A 19,635-nucleotide genomic window follows, 5' to 3' on the forward strand; every position below is an offset into this window, starting at 1 on the left:
TAGATTGTAAGCTCTACGGGGCAGGGACCTCCTTCCTACTATGTCTTATACCACATGGCACTTATATATATATTTATTGTATTTATTTATTATATCACTTGTCCTCCCTGTGTGTAATTTTGTATTCTGTAAGATTGTACAGCGCTGCGTACCCTTGTGGCGCTTTATAAATAAAGTTATACATACATACATACAAATTGTTTTTTTATGGGGCCTTCTGTGCCTAAATAGGGCCCTGATTCCCATGTCTTCCTATATAGTTACATAGTTGCATAGGGTTGAAAAAAGACCAGAGTCCATCAAGTTCAACCCATCCAAGTAAACCCAGCACACCTAACCCACACCTACCAATCTATACACTCACATACATAAACTACTGTATATACAGTATACAACCAGTAATACTAACTGTAGATATTAGTATCACAATAGCCTTGGATATTCTGATTGATCAAGAACTCATCCAGGCCCCTCTCTTTATCCTCCAATCACTTGGTGGTTAGTGGGTACCGCAGGGGTCAGTCCTGGGCCCTTTGCTTTTTAACTTGTTTATTAATGCCCTGGAGGGGGGCATAGACAGTACTGTTTCTATTTTTGCTGATGACACTAAATTGTGCAAAACTATAAGTTCCATGCAGGATGTGCCGCTTTGCAGAGCGATTTGACTGGGAAACTGGGCAGCAAACTGGGAAATGGGGTTCAATGTTGATAAGTGCAAAGTTATGCACTTTGGTAGAAATATTATAAATGTGAGTTATACACCAAATGGGAGTGAGTTGGGGGGATCCTTATTGGAGAAGGATCTGGGGGGGCAGTGACAGTGAGTATGGGGGCAGTAACAGTGAGTATGGGGGCAGTAACAGTGAGTATGGGGGGCAGTAACAGTGAGTATGGGGGCAGTAACAGTGAGTATGGGGCAGTACAGTGAGTATGGGGGCAGTGAACAGTGAGTATGGGGGGCAGTGACAGTGAGTATGGGGGGCAGTGACAGTGAGTATGGGGGGCAGTGACAGTGAGTATGGGGCAGTGACAGTGAGTATGGGGGGCAGTGACAGGGTATGGGGGCAGTAACAGTGAGTATGGGGGGGGCAGTAACAGTGAGTATGGGGGGCAGTAACAGTGAGTATGGGGGGGGCAGTGACAGTGAGTATGGGGGGCAGTAACAGTGAGTATGGGGGCAGTAACAGTGAGTATGGGGGGCAGTCACAGTGAGTATGGGGGGCAGTGACAGTGAGTATGGGGGGCAGTGACAGTGAGTATGGGGGGCAGTGACAGTGAGTATGGGGGGCAGTGACAGTGAGTATGGGGGGGCAGTAACAGTGAGTATGGGGGCAGTAACAGTGAGTATGGGGCAGTAACAGTGAGTATGGGGGCAGTAACAGTGAGTATGGGGGGCAGTAACAGTGAGTATGGGGGGCAGTAACAGTGAGTATGGGGGGCAGTAACAGTGAGTATGGGGGGCAGTAACAGTGAGTATGGGGGGCAGTAACAGTGAGTATGGGGGCAGTAACAGTGAGTATGGGGGCAGTAACAGTGAGTATGGGGGGCAGTAACAGTGAGTATGGGGGCAGTAACAGTGAGTATGGGGGGCAGTAACAGTGAGTATGGGGGGGCAGTAACAGTGAGTATGGGGGGGGCAGTAACAGTGAGTATGGGGGCAGTAACAGTGAGTATGGGGGCAGTAACAGTGAGTATGGGGGGCAGTAACAGTGAGTATGGGGGGCAGTAACAGTGAGTATGGGGGCAGTAACAGTGAGTATGGGGGGGCAGTAACAGTGAGTATGGGGGGGCAGTTTTGGGCTCCAGTCCTTAAGAAGGATATTAATGAGCTGGAGAGAGTGCAGAGACTGCAACTAAACTGGTTAAGGGGATGGAAGGGTTAAACTATGGGGTGAGACTGTCAGGGTTGGGGTTGTTTTCTCTGGAAAAGAGGCGCTTGCGAGGGGACATGATTACTCTGTACAAGTACATTAGAGGGGATTACAGACAATATTGCACAAACCAAATTAGTGGTGTCACAAGCAAAAACATTTATTGGTTACAAAATCAAATTAATAAATAAAATAAAATGTAATAGATGAAAACTGTGCACGTGGTCCCCATGCTCCGCCCTCCTTACGTGTTTCAGCCAATGGGTTCTTCATCAGACGTATGACATTTTTCAGCTATTACATTTGATTTTATCTACTTATTTATCTGTAACCAATGAATGTGTTTGTATGTGTCAGGTGATACTAACATCAGCTGATTGTTATTCATACAGATCCACCAATCAGGATGCACTGCTTGATGCCTTAATCCCAGAGACTGTGTTACCTCTATGCATCTTTGTAAATAAAACTTTGGCTTGTTCTTCCCACTTAGGTCGCCCCTATCCACTTTTCCTACCCCCCATTTTTTTTTATTTATTATTACCTTTATCATTTTGTTTTTGAAATGTGTTGCACCACAAATATGTCTATTATTTGTTAATTTCAAATATAATCAAGTATATTTTTTTCAATTAAAAAAGGGCAGAGCCTTCACCACCCTATAGTCTTCACTCCCTTCATTCTTTAGGCTCAATGCTCAAAACCAGTGTTGCCAGATTTATTTTTCCAAACCAGCCAAAGGCAGTTCTAAAGCCAGCCCAAAACTAGCCAAAAGCCACTTTGAAAGTAGCCCAATATGTGCGATGAAAACAAAATTCTAAAAGAAAAAAGGAAAACCTGCCTTATTATAGTGTATAATCACTGCCCAGTTACTGGGATGGCTGATAATTCCCTCTGTGCCCAGTTACTGGGATGGCTGATAATTCCCTCTGTGCCCAGTTACTGGGATGGCTGGTAATTCCCTCTGTGCCCAGTTACTGGGATGGCTGATAATTCCCTCTGTGCCCAGTTACTGGGATGGCTGGTAATTCCCTCTGTGCCCAGTTACTGGGACGGCTGATAATTCCTCTGTGCCAGTTACTGGGATGGCTGGTAATTCCCTCTGTGCCCAGTTACTGGGATGGCTGGTAATTCCCTCTGTGCCCAGTTACTGGGATGGCTGATAATTCCCTCTGTGCCCAGTTACTGGGATGGCCGGTAATTCCCTCTGTGCCAGTTACTGGGATGGCTGATAATTCCCTCTGTGCCAGTTACTGGGATGGCTGGTAATTCCCTCTGTGCCCAGTTACTGGGATGGCTGATAATTCCCTCTGTGCCCAGTTACTGGGATGGCTGGTAATTCCCTCTGTGCCCAGTTACTGGGATGGCTGATATTCCCTCTGTGCCCAGTTACTGGGATGGCTGGTAATTCCCTCTGTGCCCAGTTACTGGATGGCTGATATTCCCTCTGTGCCCAGTTACTGGGATGGCTGGTATTCCCTCTGGGCCCAGTTACTGGGACGGCTGATAATTCCCTTCTGTGCCCCAGTTAACTGGGAATTGGCTGGTAAATTCCCTCTGTGCCCAGTTACTGGGATGGCTGGTAATTCCCTCTGTGCCCAGTTACTGGGATGGCTGATAATTCCCTCTGTGCCCAGTTACTGGATGGCTGGTAATTCCCTCTGTGCCAGTTACTGGGATGGCTGATAATTCCCTCTGTGCCCAGTTACTGGGATGGCCGGTAATTCCCTCTGTGCCCAGTTACTGGGATGGCTGGTAATTCCCTCTGTGCCCAGTTACTGGGATGGCTGGTAATTCCCTCTGTGCCCAGTTACTGGGATGGCTGATAATTCCCTCTGTGCCCGTTACTGGATGGCTGGTAATTCCCTCTGGGCCCAGTTACTGGGATGGCTGGTAATTCCCTCTGTGCCCAGTTACTGGGATGGCTGATAATTCCCTCTGTGCCCAGTTACTGGGATGGCTGGTAATTCCCTCTGGGCCCAGTTACTGGGATGGCTGATAATTCCCTCTGTGCCCAGTTACTAGGATGGCTGATAATTCCCTCTGTGCCCAGTTACTGGGATGGCTGGTAATTCCCTCTGTGCCCAGTTACTGGGATGGCTGATAATTCCCTCTGTGCCCAGTTACTGGGATGGCTGATAATTCCCTCTGTGCCCAGTTACTGGGATGGCCGGTAATTCCCTCTGTGCCCAGTTACTGGGATGGCTGATAATTCCCTCTGTGCCCAGTCCAGCTGGGAAGTCCCTACAGAAATGGATTCAGAATGTTGCATTAACCCCAGACCTGATATACATATGGGTGTGTTGAACTACAACTCCCAGAAGCCCCAAGATATCCTGAGTTAAGGATCAACTGCAGAAAGTGACAAATGGCAGCCCCCCCACATCATAATAGAGAGTAATGGTACAATCTCATACCCTATAGAGCAGGGAGCAGGTTATAGAACAGACAGGTTCAGCCTGAATAGAATAGAAATGGGAGCCTCTGTCTATACTGTCCAATTGCATGCTGGGTATTGTAGTTTTATATTAATCCTAGCTGTAGGCTAATTGTTAGCTACAAACTACATTACCCAGCATGCAGTGGGTCAGGTACGTCAGGTTTCCTAGGGAAAAAAACTGGCTAGTTTCCAAACTACAAACCCGCCAAGGCTCCAAAAAAATAGCCCAAATCTGTACCTTGGCGGGTTTGTACTTTGGAAACTCGCCTGGGCTGTAAATTAGTAGCCCAATTTGGCGGGAAAACCGCCAACCCTGACGCCCGGAACCTTTACCTAAGGCTTCAGTTTCCAGAAGGGCAGATTCCAGAGGCGCGCCATTCGAGTAGTATGTGACGTCACGGTCACCTGATCACACTGAGGGCGGAAATGCAGTTCAGTCGGTGGAGGCGGAAAGGGGAGAGACTTCTGGCGCTGGAGGCGGAAGTATCTGTGACAGGGGCGGAAGTGGAATTGTGTGCTCGTCTCTGTGGGATGCGGCGAGCCGGGCGCAGGTCGGAGGGGCGGTGGCGGCGGGTCCCTCAGGTTTGAGTGTCCGGTACTGGGGAGGGTAGGAGTGGGCTGAGGCCGGACCATGGCGACCCGCCGGCTGACCGACGCCTTCTTACTATTGCGGAACAATGCGGCCCATAACCGGCACATTCTGGCCGAGCAAGTGAGTAATGAGAGGCGCCCGGGGAGTGCGCGGAGCCCGGGAGCGGTGAGTCTGTGACACCGGGGGGCGGGGCTCGGTGTGTCTCTATGGCCCGGGGTGGCCCTCCTGTGCCGGGAATGGGGGGCCGGGATGGGCACCCCCAGGCCTATAGCTTCCTCTGTGTGTGCTGGGAATGGGGCTGCATGGACTGTGAGGGGCCCTGGGCTTGTGTCGGGGTGCAGCTGGGCCGCCATTGGCTTGCATGGAACTCAGGGAGGCTCTGGGGGGATGCTGGGAAATGTAGTCCTGTGTGTATGGGGCTGCCCTGCCTAATGGTTATATTAAAGGGGAACTTACCCCTGGGCTTAAAGTGTAAGATAAAGTATTCCCCCCCCTCCATTACTGTGCCCGGGGCATGGGCAGGAACCGTATGCCAGGTTAGGGCTTCCCCCCTCCATTACTGTGCCCGGGGCATGGGCAGGAACCGTATGCCAGGTTAGGGCTTCCCCCCCCCTCCATTACTGTGCCCGGGGCATGGGCAGGAACCGTATGCCAGGTTAGGGCTTCCCCCCCCCTCCATTACTGTGGCCCCGGGGCATGGGCAGGAACCGTATGCCAGCTTAGGGCTTCCCCCCTCCATTACTGTGCCCGGGGCATGGGCAGGAACCGTATGCCAGGTTAGGGCTTCCCCCCCCCTCCATTACTGTGCCCGGGGCATGGGCAGGAACCGTATGCCAGCTTAGGGCTTCCCCCCCTCCATTACTGTGCCCGGGGCATGGGCAGGAACCGTATGCCAGGTTAGGGCTTCCCCCCCCCATTACTGTGCCCGGGGCATGGGCAGGAACCGTATGCCAGGTTAGGGCTTCCCCCCCCCATTACTGTGCCCAGGGCATGGGCAGGAACCGTATGCCAGGTTAGGGCTTCCCCCCCCCCATTACTGTGCCCGGGGCATGGGCAGGAACCGTATGCCAGGTTAGGGCTTCCCCCCCCTCCATTACTGTGCCCGGGGCATGGGCAGGAACCGTATGCCAGGTTAGGGCTTCCCCCCCCATTACTGTGCCCCGGGGCATGGGCAGGAACCGTATGCCAGGTTAGGGCTTCCCCCCTCCATTACTGTGCCCGGGGCATGGGCAGGAACCGTATGCCAGGTTAGGGCTTCCCCCCCTCCATTACTGTGCCCGGGGCATGGGCAGGAACCGTATGCCAGGTTAGGGCTTCCCCCCCTCCATTACTGTGCCCGGGGCATGGGCAGGAACCGTATGCCAGGTTAGGGCTTCCCCCCTCCATTACTGTGCCCGGGGCATGGGCAGGAACCGTATGCCAGGTTAGGGCTTCCCCCCCTCCATTACTGTGCCCAGGGCATGGGCAGGAACCGTATGCCAGGTTAGGGCTTCCCCCCTCCATTACTGTGCCCGGGGCATGGGCAGGAACCGTATGCCAGGTTAGGGCTTCCCCCCCTCCATTACTGTGCCCGGGGCATGGGCAGGAACCGTATGCCAGGTTAGGGCTTCCCCCCCCCATTACTGTGCCCAGGGCATGGGCAGGAACCGTATGCCAGCTTAGGGCTTCCCCCCTCCATTACTGTGCCCGGGGCATGGGCAGGAACCGTATGCCAGGTTAGGGCTTCCCCCCTCCATTACTGTGCCCGGGGCATGGGCAGGAACCGTATGCCAGCTTAGGGCTTCCCCCCCTCCATTACTGTGCCCGGGGCATGGGCAGGAACCGTATGCCAGGTTAGGGCTTCCCCCCCCCATTACTGTGCCCGGGGCATGGGCAGGAACCGTATGCCAGGTTAGGGCTTCCCCCCCCCTCCATTACTGTGCCCGGGGCATGGGGCAGGAACCGTATGCCAGGTTAGGGCTTCCCCCCCCCATTACTGTGCCCGGGGCATGGGCAGGAACCGTATGCCAGGTTAGGGCTTCCCCCTCCATTACTGTGCCCGGGGCATGGGCAGGAACCGTATGCCAGCTTAGGGCTTCCCCCCCTCCATTACTGTGCCCGGGGCATGGGCAGGAACCGTATGTCAGGTTAGGGCTCCCCCCCCCCCTCCATTACTGTGCCCGGGGCATGGGCAGGAACCGTATGCCAGGTTAGGGCTCCCCCCCTCCATTACTTGTGCCCGGGGCATGGGCAGGAACCGTTATGCCAGGTTAGGGCTTCCCCCCCCCTCCATTACTGTGCCCGGGGCATGGGCAGGAACCGTATGCCAGGTTAGGGCTCCCCCCCTCCATTACTGTGCCCGGGGCATGGGCAGGAACCGTATGCCAGGTTAGGGCTTCCCCCCCCCATTACTGTGCCCAGGGCATGGGCAGGAACCGTATGCCAGCTTAGGGCTTCCCCCCTCCATTACTGTGCCCGGGGCCATGGGCAGGAACCGTATGCCAGGTTAGGGCTTCCCCCCTCCATTACTGTGCCCGGGGCATGGGCAGGAACCGTATGCCAGCTTAGGGCTTCCCCCCCTCCATTACTGTGCCCGGGGCATGGGCAGGAACCGTATGCCAGGTTAGGGCTTCCCCCCCCCATTACTGTGCCCGGGGCATGGGCAGGAACCGTATGCCAGGTTAGGGCTTCCCCCCCCCCTCCATTACTGTGCCCGGGGCATGGGCAGGAACCGTATGCCAGGTTAGGGCTTCCCCCCCCATTACTGTGCCCGGGGCATGGGCAGGAACCGTATGCCAGGTTAGGGCTTCCCCCCTCCATTACTGTGCCCGGGGCATGGGCAGGAACCGTATGCCAGCTTAGGGCTTCCCCCCCTCCATTACTGTGCCCGGGGCATGGGCAGGAACCGTATGTCAGGTTAGGGCTCCCCCCCCCCCCTCCATTACTGTGCCCGGGGCATGGGCAGGAACCGTATGCCAGGTTAGGGCTCCCCCCCTCCATTACTGTGCCCGGGGCATGGGCAGGAACCGTATGCCAGGTTAGGGCTTCCCCCCCCTCCATTACTGTGCCCGGGGCATGGGCAGGAACCGTTATGCCAGGTTAGGGCTCCCCCCCTCCATTACTGTGCCCGGGGCATGGGCAGGAACCGTATGCCAGGTTAGGGCTTCCCCCCTCCATTACTGTGCCCGGGGCATGGGCAGGAACCGTATGCCAGGTTAGGGCTTCCCCCCTCCATTACTGTGCCCGGGGCATGGGCAGGAACCGTATGCCAGGTTAGGGCTTCCCCCCTCCATTACTGTGCCCGGGGCATGGGCAGGAACCGTATGTCAGGTTAGGGCTTCCCCCCTCCATTACTGTGCCCGGGGCATGGGCAGGAACCGTATGCCAGGTTAGGGCTTCCCCCCCCTCCATTACTGTGCCCGGGGCATGGGCAGGAACCGTATGTCAGGTTAGGGCTTCCCCCCTCCATTACTGTGCCCGGGGCATGGGCAGGAACCGTATGTCAGGTTAGGGCTTCCCCCCTCCATTACTGTGCCCGGGGCATGGGCAGGAACCGTATGCCAGGTTAGGGTTTCCCCCCCCCCTCCATTACTGTGCCCGGGGCATGGGCAGGAACCGTATGCCAGGTTAGGGCTTCCCCCCTCCATTACTGTGCCCGGGGCATGGGCAGGAACCGTATGCCAGGTTAGGGCTTCCCCCTCCATTACTGTGCCCGGGCATGGGCAGGAACCGTATGCCAGGTTAGGGCTTCCCCCTCCATTACTGTGCCCGGGGCATGGGCAGGAACCGTATGCCAGGTTAGGGCTTCCCCCCCTCCATTACTGTGCCCGGGGCATGGGCAGGAACCGTATGCCAGGTTAGGGCTTCCCCCCCTCCATTACTGTGCCCGGGGCATGGGCAGGAACCGTATGCCAGGTTAGGGCTTCCCCCCTCCATTACTGTGCCCGGGGCATGGGCAGGAACCGTATGCCAGGTTAGGGCTTCCCCCCCTCCATTACTGTGCCCGGGGCATGGGCAGGAACCGTATGCCAGGTTAGGGCTTCCCCCCCTCCATTACTGTGCCCGGGGCATGGGCAGGAACCGTATGCCAGGTTAGGGCTTCCCCCCTCCATTACTGTGCCCGGGGCATGGGCAGGAACCGTATGCCAGGTTAGGGCTTCCCCCCCTCCATTACTGTGCCCGGGGCATGGGCAGGAACCGTATGCCAGGTTAGGGCTTCCCCCCCTCCATTACTGTGCCCGGGGCATGGGCAGGAACCGTATGCCAGGTTAGGGGCTTCCCCCCCCTCCATTACTGTGCCCGGGGCATGGGCAGGAACCGTATGCCAGGTTAGGGCTTCCCCCCCCCCCTCCATTACTGTGCCCGGGGCATGGGCAGGAACCATATGCCAGGTTAGGGCTTCCCCCCCTCCATTACTGTGCCGGGGCATGGGCAGGAACCGTATGCCAGGTTAGGGCTTCCCCCCCTCCATTACTGTGCCCGGGGCATGGGCAGGAACCGTATGCCAGGTTAGGGCTTCCCCCCTCCATTACTGTGCCCGGGGCATGGGCAGGAACCGTATGCCAGGTTAGGGCTTCCCCCCTCCATTACTGTGCCCGGGGCATGGGCAGGAACCGTATGCCAGGTTAGGGCTTCCCCCCCTCCATTACTGTGCCCGGGGCATGGGCAGGAACCGTATGCCAGGTTAGGGCTTCCTCCCTCCATTACTGTGCCCGGGGCATGGGCAGGAACCGTATGCCAGGTTAGGGCTTCCCCCCCTCCATTACTGTGCCCGGGGCATGGGCAGGAACCGTATGCCAGGTTAGGGCTTCCCCCCTCCATTACTGTGCCCGGGACATGGGCAGGAACCGTATGCCAGGTTAGGGCTTCCCCCCTCCATTACTGTGCCCCGGGGCATGGGCAGGAACCGTATGCCAGGTTAGGCTTCCCCCCCTCCATTACTGTGCCCGGGGCATGGGCAGGAACCGTATGCCAGGTTAGGGCTTCCCCCCTCCATTACTGTGCCCAGGGCATGGGCAGGAACCGTATGCCAGGTTAGGGCTTCCCCCCCTCCATTACTGTGCCCGGGGCATGGGCAGGAACCGTATGCCAGGTTAGGGCTTCCCCCCTCCATTACTGTGCCCGGGGCATGGGCAGGAACCGTATGCCAGGTTAGGGCTTCCCCCCTCCATTACTTTTTAATTGGTCTTGATGATTTATTTGTTATAGTTTTTGACCTATTTGACTCTTTGCAGCTTTCAAATGGGGGTCACTGACCCCGGCAGCCAAACCCTATTGCTCTGTGAGGCTCCAGTTTTATTGTTATTGTTACTTTTTATCCCTTATCTTTCTATTCAGCCCCTCCCCTATTCATATATCAGTCTCCCATCCAAACCTCTCCCTGGTTGCTAAGGTAATTTTGACCCTAGCAACCAAATAGCAGCTGAAACTCCAGACTGGAGAGCTGCTGAACTGAAAATGAAATAACTAAAAAACTAAAGATAATAAACAATGAAGACCAATTGCAAATTGCCTCAGAATATCCCTCTGTACATCAGGGATCCCCAACCTTTTTAGTTTTTGTTGCCCAGAAGCTGAAATATGAGCCCAGAATGCAGCGGTCGGATTGTGCCTTTAGCAAACAGGTTGGGTTCCACCGGGGGGAACGTTCCAGGATCCTCGGTTCTCGCCGGAATCCGGACTTCTCGGCTGTTGTCATTATTATTCCCTGTTTGTGTATTTTCTCTGACATTCATCTGTGCTGTGACCCTGAGTGGGGGTTATTTGGGGGCGGAGCTTAGGGCACCCTTTACTTGCCAGTGTGTGTTGTGCAGGGGGGATAATCTCGGAGGGGGGGGGGGGGGACGTGTGTAGTGTCCGGGTGGGGGGGCTGCCCATACACCTTCGGATTCTAGTCTTGCAGGGAATATGGATCATATATAGTGAATGTTCTGACGATGTTTTGCCAATTAATAACGGCCAATCGCACTCATGTTATATCCTGGAAACGCATGGGTATCATCAAATAGGCAATACATCGACTAAACGAGCAATCACCACGGGGGGACATTGTCGAGATGATAGTTCAGAGCCCCCACGGGGCCCAGGAAATACACAAAACTTCATTTTGTAGGATTATATCCGTGTGTGTATGGGCAGCTTAAAGGGGCGGTTCACCTTTAATTGAAATTTTCATGCAATGGGTGATTCTAAGCAACTTTTCCATTGGTCTTCATTATTTATCTGTTATAGTTTTTTAATTATTATCGTCTTCTAACGCTTTTGCAGCTTTCAAATGGGGGTCACTGACCCCGGCAGCCAAACCCTATTGCTCTGTGAGGCTACAATTGCATTATTGTTACTTATTATTTCATTCATATCTTTTTCTATTCATCTACCAGTTGAATCATTTAAACCACTCCCTGGTTGATAAGGTACTTTTGACCCTAGCAACCACTTAGCTGCTGAAGTTCCAAACTGGAGAGCTGCTGAAAAAAATTTAAATAATTATAAATGAAGACCAATTGCAAATTGTCTCAGAATATCACAAGGTGAACCCCCCTTATAAGACTTGCGTTGGCTTTCAGCACTTACCCTTTGTTTATTCAGCTGAGCCTGCCCGCAAGGTAAATAACAAGGACTCGGGTTTCTCTGTGTTCTGCATCTCTGGCCGCTCCGATTAATTAGCCCTCGTTAGATTAATCAGCCGTTAGCCCTCATTAATCAGCCGTTAGCCCTCATTAGATTACACCCCAGCTACATGAATAGGAAGAATAGCAAATAATAACACAGACTGCATAGGATCTAGCTCTAACTTCCCCTTTAATCTGTAGCGGTTCCCATTTCCCCCTGCAGTTCTGGTACTGGCAGCCCTCCTGCCGACTACGTTTCAGCCATGATTTCTCTCTGCATTGTTCTTAATGGCAATTGGTGCTCCCCAATCAACCCACTAATTAATCAGGTGTTTTTCTTGTATCTGGAAGATTTGCTAATTATGAAATCACACTCCCTCCTTGGGGCAAATTGGGCCTTCCAGTGATTGGTGCTGACCTGCCTTTTTCTCTTTCCTGTCCCACTCTGCTGTCCCTCCTGCCGGGGCTCTGACGGATCTGCACTCCAGGAACTGGATGAGGTACGGGCACTAAATCCAGTCTGCTATAGGGTATAGGGAATGCCTGGCAGCCGCCCCGTGTATTCTGCTCATAGTGTATAATAGGAGCAGTTACCCTGCCAGCCAAGCCTTCATAATGGCTCCTGGGTGCAATGTATAAGAGCAGATTAAAGGACAAGTCAACTCTAAATATAATTTTTTGCCTAATACACAAGGCAGCAGCCTGACAGACCTGACTCGCTGGGGGAGACTGACCCCTGAAACACTGTAACACAAGGCAGCAGCCTGACAGACCTGACTCGCTGGGGGGAGACTGACCCCTGAAACAGTGTAACACAAGGCAGCAGCCTGACAGACCTGACTCGCTGGGGGAGACTGACCCCTGAAACAGTGTAACACAAGGCAGCAGCCTGACAGACCTGACTCGCTGGGGGAGGCTGACCCCTGAAACAGTGTAACACAAGGCAGCAGCCTGACAGACCTGACTCGCTGGGGAGACTGACCCCTGAAACACTGTAACACAAGGCAGCAGCCTGACAGACCTGACTCGCTGGGGGAGACTGACCCCTGAAACACTGTAACACAAGGCAGCAGCCTGACAGACCTGACTCGCTGGGGGAGACTGACCCCTGAAACACTGTAACACAAGGCAGCAGCCTGACAGACCTGACTCGCTGGGGGAGACTGACTCCTGAAACAGTGTAACACAAGGCAGCAGCCTGACAGACCTGACTTGCTGGGGGAGACTGACCCCTGAAACACTGTAACACAAGGCAGCAGCCTGACAGACCTGACTCGCTGGGGGAGACTGACCCCTGAAACACTGTAACACAAGGCAGCAGCCTGACAGACCTGACTCGCTGGGGGAGACTGACCCCTGAAACAGTGTAACACAAGGCAGCAGCCTGACAGACCTGACTCGCTGGGGGAGACTGACCCCTGAAACAGTGTAACACAAGGCAGCAGCCTGACAGACCTGACTCGCTGGGGGAGACCGACCCCTGAAACAGTGTAACACAAGGCAGCAGCCTGACAGACCTGACTCGCTGGGGGAGACTGACCCCTGAAACAGTGTAACACAAGGCAGCAGCCTGACAGACCTGACTCGCTGGGGGAGACTGACCCCTGAAACACTGTAACACAAGGCAGCAGCCTGACAGACCTGACTCGCTGGGGGAGACTGACTCCTGAAACAGTGTAACACAAGGCAGCAGCCTGACAGACCTGACTCGCTGGGGGAGACTGACTGACTGAGAGTTTTACCATTCGGCCTACAGAACATAAATATCAGTGACACTTTCCCTTTGTTTTCCAGCTGGCCGATGATCGCATGGCATTGGTGTCCGGGCTGAGCTTGGATCCCGAGGCGGCCATTGGTGTGACCAAGCGTCTTCCTCCCAAATGGGTGGATGGGGTGGAGGAGGTAAGGATTTGCCTGTGAGCTGGTACTTGAAACTTGCTCTTACAGTGGCACTAGTTCTGCCCCCATGTGGTGGTGCTGGGGATGGCAGGCAGCTATTGGTCGCACCATGGAGCTCACTAGTCTCGGAACTTGGGCGTCCGATATCAACCTAAATAAATATATTCTCTTGTCTCATTGGCCGTTGCTGTTTTGATCTCCAGATCCAGTACGAAGTCACACGGATAAAGCAGAAGATGAAAGACCTGGCGAGTCTGCACGACAAGCACCTCAACCGCCCGACGTTAGACGACAGCACAGAGGAAGAGCACGCCATAGAAATAACTACTCAGGAGGTCACGCAGGTAATGTAGCGCCTTGCGTTTAAAGGGGAAGGCAAGGCTAAATCTGTGGGAGGTGCCAAATGTTAGGCGCCCCTGACACTTACCTGATACTCCTGTCCAGTGCTCCTGCTAGGAGAAACAAGCGCATTCACGCAGCACTTCCGCATCCCCGGCTTCATCGTATTGGCCACTCCTGATGTAGGGGGTTGTTTATAGAGAGGTCATTATCGCTTTTTAAACTCAATCATCTTATTACAGAGGAGTTAGTATGCAAGCAGAACATACACATTCACGCAGCACTTCCGCATCCCCTGCTTCATCGTATTGGCCACCCCTGATGTAGGGGGTTGTTTATAGAGAGGTCATTATAGCTTTTTAAACTCCATCATCTTATTACAGGGGAGTTAGTATGCAAGCAGGACAATTCCCCTGTACTGATTGGGTTTGCTCATGTAGCATCCTTACTACAGGCCCCTACAGTTGATTACTGCCCGATTAAGCACAGACCCCATTAGGATCCAGCAGCCTCACTGATTTTTCAATTAAGAGACAAACTGTCATTATTTTATTTCTCGCAGATGTTTCACCGCTGCCAGCGCTCCGTGCAGTCCTTACAGAGCCGGTGCCGACACTGCACGGAGCAGGAGGAGCGACTGCTGCGGAATGTGGTCTCTTCACTGGCGCAGTCGCTTCAGGACCTTTCCACCAACTTCCGACATACGCAGTCCGGGTATCTGAAACGTAAGTGTAACCCTGCGTTTGTATCACTATGCAGTAACTGAAAAACCTTAAAAATGAAGACCAATTGCAATATCAATGTCTACAACATATGAAAGGTTAATGTAAAGGTGAACTTCCCCTTTAATAACAAAAGATTCTTTTCTTCTTGTTCGCAGGGATGAAAAACCGAGAAGAGAGGTCCAAGCATTTTTTCGATACGTCGGTTCCTCTTATGGATGACGGGGAAGACAATACTCTGTACGATCGGGTGAGGACGGCCATCATTTATTGCAGGGGCTAAAGCTGAATATCTATACAAGTTTAAAGGAGAACTAAAGCCTGAAAATGAATTAATTGAATGCACCGAGCTAACCCCTAAGCTTAGGGGGTTGTTGGAAATGACTAATATATTAGATATAGATATCTATGTATAGTTATTGCTATCTCTATCTATAAATGCACTGTTGTCTGAGCTTAGGGACCGACTCACAGTATACACGGTTTTTATTGTGTGTGGAAATATAGCTTAAAAACCTGTATATTGTGGGTCGGACAACTGACAGCCCAGAGCAAAGAAAGTTGGGAGCTACTGGGTGCATCAAGTGCTGTGGTTGCCAATGAATTGTACTCCTCTAAATATAGAAGGAATGGGCTTTAAAAAGTATTGTTTTGGGATGATTTATTGAAAATTTCTCCAAAAACCCCACTAGCCCCGCCCATCTGTGCCACTTCCTGCTGCCTCCTTTCCCAGGCTGTGCAGGGGGGCGGCGGCACTGTAGGATAGGAGCCAATCAGCAGCCAGGCTGACCTGATAGGGAACTGAACCCTGTGTTTGTGTGAGTGCAGGGCTGTGATTGGCTCTCCCCCTCCTACTGTGCTTCTGGCAGGGACTGTTAGGACACGCCCACCCCTCATTTGAAACACAGACAGGGACCTGAGAGGATCTATAGGGAGCTCCAATAAAGGGGCCATTGTTACAGATAGGGTTAATATTTAGCCCTAGAGGGGCAATAGCAGTGCAGTATGGGATGTAGCCGATATCTTTTAGTTTGTTTGGTTTATGATACATATCATTTCTGCTTTACCCAATAGGGCTTTACAGAGGACCAGCTGGTCCTGGTGCAGCAGAACACATTAATGGTGGAAGAGAGAGAGCGAGAGCTGCGCCAGATTGTACAGTCCATCTCTGATCTGAACGAGGTGTTTAGAGAGCTGGCGGGAATGGTGGTAGAACAGGTGAGTGCCGCTCCAGTTGTTCTGATCTTGCAAACCCCTGTAACTTCTCTTATTGATTCCTTTTTTATTCAACCAGGGCACGGTTCTGGACAGAATTGACTATAATGTGGAACAGGCTTGTGTGAAAACAGAGGATGGTTTGAAACACTTACAGAAGGTGGGTAACTTCTCACTAGCGCCCCTCTGAGGCTTCTGCATACTCTGCAGTTTCCATAAACTTCCTGTTTAGTGTCAGCAGACACTAATTTATTTTCATATATGGATCATTTTGCTTGGGGGGAGCTGTTCAATATACACCTGGTGCTTTCTGAACTTAAGGCAGGTAATGAAGTAATGGGAAGGGAGCAAGATAGCAGCTCCCAGTAGGTATCAGAATAGCACTCAATAGTAAGAAATCCAAGTCCGGCTTGGGACTCCTCCAGTTACATGGGAGTAGGAGAAACAATAGGTTAGCTGAAAGCAGTTCTAATGTGTAGCGCTGGCTGAAAGCCCAGACTCAGGCACACTTTACTGCTGCGCTGCAAGTTGGAGTGATATCCCCCCCCCCCCCTCACCCCCAGCAGCCGATCAGCAGAACAATGGGAAGGGAGCAAGATAGCAGCTCCCAGTAGGTATCAGAATAGCACTCAATAGTAAGAAATCCAAGTCCGGCTTGGGACTCCTCCAGTTACATGGGAGTAGGAGAAACAATAGGTTAGCTGAAAGCAGTTCTAATGTGTAGCGCTGGCTGAAAGCCCAGACTCAGGCACACTTTACTGCTGCGCTGCAAGTTGGAGTGATATCCCCCCCCCCCCCCTCACCCCCAGCAGCCGATCAGCAGAACAATGGGAAGGGAGCAAGATAGCAGCTCCCAGTAGGTATCAGAATAGCACTCAATAGTAAGAAATCCAAGTCCGGCTTGGGACTCCTCCAGTTACATGGGAGTAGGAGAAACAATAGGTTAGCTGAAAGCAGTTCTAATGTGTAGAGCTGGCTGAAAGCTCAGACTCAGGCACACTTTACTGCTGCGCTGCAAGTTGGAGTGATATCCCCCCCACCCCCAGCAGCCGATCAGCAGAACAATGGGAAAGGGAGCAAGATAGCAGCTCCCAGTAGGTATCAGAATAGCACTCAATAGTAAGAAATCCAAGTCCGGTTTGGGACTCCTCCAGTTACATGGGAGTAGGAGAAACAATAGGTTAGCTGAAAGCAGTTCTAATGTGTAGCGCTGGCTGAAAGCTCAGACTCAGGCACAAGGCACTGAGATGGCGCCTACACACCAATATTACAGCTACAAATACATTTGTTGGTTGAAGAATAAAAGGTTAAATGGCAGAGGGAATTATTAGCTGTGTAACAGTGTCATTTAGAGATAAAAAGAATCGCGGTTATGTCATTAACAACCCTTCTGTGCCGATTATTATCTAATATCCGCCCCCCCCCACTTTGTGCCTTGCAGGCGGAGCAGTACCAGAAGAAGAACCGCAAGATGCTCGTCATTTTAATTTTGTTTGTAGTCGTGATAGTCCTCATTGTCGTGTTGATTGGCGTCAAGTCCAAATAGGTCATCCTTCCTTTTTTTTTTTTTTTTTTTTTAACCTTTTGAATTACAGTACAGATTTTCTTTTTCTTGTGTCTAAAGAAACCTAAAATAACAGATCCTGATTCATGAGAAGAACCGGCGCCTGGAAACCGATTACTTGCAGGGATCCATGGCGGCGCTGCCAGCTCTCGGCTCTGATTGGCTGCCTTTCTCTGAGACTTTATTGCATAAAGGACCAAAAGTTGTACGAATCTCTTCTAGAAAAGGAGTGACTCCTGCAGTCTGTAATCTGGAGCTGCTGTTCCTGGGCCAGAATTCTGGTTCTGTTTGCTGCTCGTGCCTGACACACCTGCTTTCTTCCTATAGGATTCAGTAACCGCCCCTTTTATCCCATCTGTTTATCCCATTTCATTGTGACTGGAGAAGTAGGAAGGACTGTTCAGGTTGGTTTAAGATGAGATGTTGTATGTCCAGTGTGTTTCTACTGCATTGTGTGACAGCTGCTGTCACTTTTAAATTCCTTCCCGCTGTCTCGTGGAGTAGGGGCTGTCATTTAGTACTGGCCTTGTGTGTCCGTGGTACAGATGCACCGAATCCAAGATCCAGGATTTGGCCTTTTTCAGCAGGGTTTGGATTTGGCCAAATCCACAGTCCTGGGCGAACCGGATGCTAATTAGGATTTGGAAGGGTTAAACGTCCGCATGAACATGGAAGTGTTCAGTATTCGGCCGAATCCCTTGGGAAGGATTCTGGGGTTCAGCTGAACCCCAAAAAACTGGGTTCGGTGCATCCTTAGTATGTTGTTTTCTGGGTTTCTATAAAGGGGTTGGTCACCTTTTTGAGTTAGTATGAAGCAGAAAATGATATTCTGAGACAGTTTGCAGTTGGTCTTCATTATTTATTTGTGTTTTTTTTTTATTTCTATTTTTGTTCAGCAGCTCCAGTTTGGAGTTTCAGCAGCTGTCTGGTTGCTAGGGTCCAAGTTACCTTAGCAACCAGGGAGTGGGTTGGATGAGAGACAGGAATGTGAATAGGGGAGGGGCTGAATAGAAAGATAAGGGATAAAAAGTAACAATAACAATAAAACTGGAGCCTCACAGAGCAATAGGGTTTGGCTGCCGGGGTCAGTGACCCCCCATTTAAAAGGGACCTGTCACCCTAAGAAACAATTCCAAATCCTTTTGTATCATATATATATATATCTCACACACTATTAAATCATCAATATCTGTTATAAATGTATTTAAAAATCTGAGCGGTCAATCATATATTGCCTGCCCCGCCTCTATGCCTACGGCATAGAGGCGGGGCAGGCAATATATGATTGACCGCTCAGATTTTTTAAATACATTTATGTGTGGATGACAGTTCCCCTTTAAAAACTGCAGCTATGGCAAGCCACTCAGAAACTATAAGAAATAAATAATGAAGACCAATTAGAAAGTTGCTTAGAATAGGTCATTCTTTAACATAAGGTGAACCGCCCCTTTAAGAGATCCCTTTGTCTCCAACTACTGTGAACTCCACTGTGTACGGCAGCCCCGGCGCCCCTAGGGCAGTTGGAAAGGCACATTGGGGGGGGGGGGGCAATTCTCTACTGTAAATGTGCTTTTTGTGTCCGGTTGCAGCAAAGCCCCCCCCCGTGCTCTGAGCCTTTTTATCACTACATTTGTCCTTTTGGGCCACGCTGCAACCTCTCTTGTAGGCTTATACATGTAATTAACTCTTTCTAGAAAGAATCGCCGACGTGTCTGTCGGACTTAATATGGACTTAGGTTAATTGCGACTACCCCCCCCCCCCCCAAATTCAGTTCTGAGTCTTTTGTGTCCAGAAGGAAATGAAGACCAATTGCAATTTGTTTCGGAATATCACACTCCACGTCATACTAATTGAAAAGTGATCAACCCCTTTAATTTACTGACACAGGAAGCGTCTCCTGCCACGTCTCTGCTCAGTTCTATAGGCGGGCGTATATGGGAAGATTCGCTCGTTTGGTGAGGTCGCCAAGTGGGCGGAACTTCCTGGTATGCCCACCTATATTATATAGGGCCAAATGATTGATTTACAAGGGTGGGCGTAGGTGCCATCGGATTGGGGGCCGCATAAACAAACCTGTCCAATCAAGTTCTGCCAGATATGGGTCGGGGAGGCCCAGACACAGGCAGATAAGCTGCTGAATTGGTCTGAAGGACGAGAATGGGCAGCTGGAATCTCCCCATGTATGTATGTAAGGCTGAGCAGGGGAACAGCAGGAGATGCTTCTGGCCTCAGTAACCCGAATGCCCTATTAACCCCTACTAATGACTGTGCCTGTTGGAGAAGGCCCTACTGATCCCCTAGGGACTCACAGGCGGAACGTCTCTGCTCACAGATAACAATTTCTTGCTGATGATTTTTGCTTTATTGAAATCATGACGGTTCATTGAAATTCATGTACAGTA

General features: G+C 51.9%; 1 protein-coding gene across 4 annotated transcripts; it reads left to right on the forward strand.

Annotated features, from left to right (window-relative positions):
* The first annotated feature begins 4,771 nt into the window (after window positions 1-4,771).
* Window positions 4,772-17,926, forward strand: stx16 (syntaxin 16). Of its 4 annotated transcripts, none has more exons than XM_031894532.1 (9): window positions 4,772-5,068; window positions 11,982-11,993; window positions 13,288-13,395; window positions 13,596-13,736; window positions 14,294-14,456; window positions 14,612-14,703; window positions 15,528-15,671; window positions 15,748-15,828; window positions 17,110-17,926. In XM_031894532.1, the coding sequence occupies exons 1-9, from the start codon at window positions 4,943-4,945 to the stop codon at window positions 17,212-17,214; spliced, it is 972 nt and encodes a 323-aa protein (XP_031750392.1). In that variant the 5' UTR covers window positions 4,772-4,942; the 3' UTR covers window positions 17,215-17,926. The 4 variants fall into 4 exon arrangements, with proteins under 4 accessions (XP_031750392.1, XP_031750393.1, XP_031750395.1 ...); XM_031894534.1 differs by having other exon boundaries at window positions 4,773-5,023; XM_031894533.1 differs by lacking the exon at window positions 11,982-11,993.
* Window positions 17,927-19,635: the final 1,709 nt, after the last annotated feature.

This window comes from Xenopus tropicalis, chromosome 10, assembly GCF_000004195.4.
Source record: "Xenopus tropicalis strain Nigerian chromosome 10, UCB_Xtro_10.0, whole genome shotgun sequence".
NCBI lineage: Eukaryota > Metazoa > Chordata > Amphibia > Anura > Pipidae > Xenopus > Xenopus tropicalis.

What these genes read in the sequence shown, in the direction of transcription:
- stx16 (XM_031894532.1), top strand. Translation starts at nt 4,943, where the DNA reads ATGGCGACCCGCCGGCTGACCGACGCCTTCTTACTATTGCGGAACAAT. An exon ending in GGGTGGATGGGGTGGAGGAG is followed by an intron (nt 13,396 to 13,595) that starts GTAAGGATTTGC and finishes TTTGATCTCCAG; the next exon opens with ATCCAGTACGAAGTCACACG. An exon ending in CGGGAATGGTGGTAGAACAG is followed by an intron (nt 15,672 to 15,747) that starts GTGAGTGCCGCT and finishes TTATTCAACCAG; the next exon opens with GGCACGGTTCTGGACAGAAT.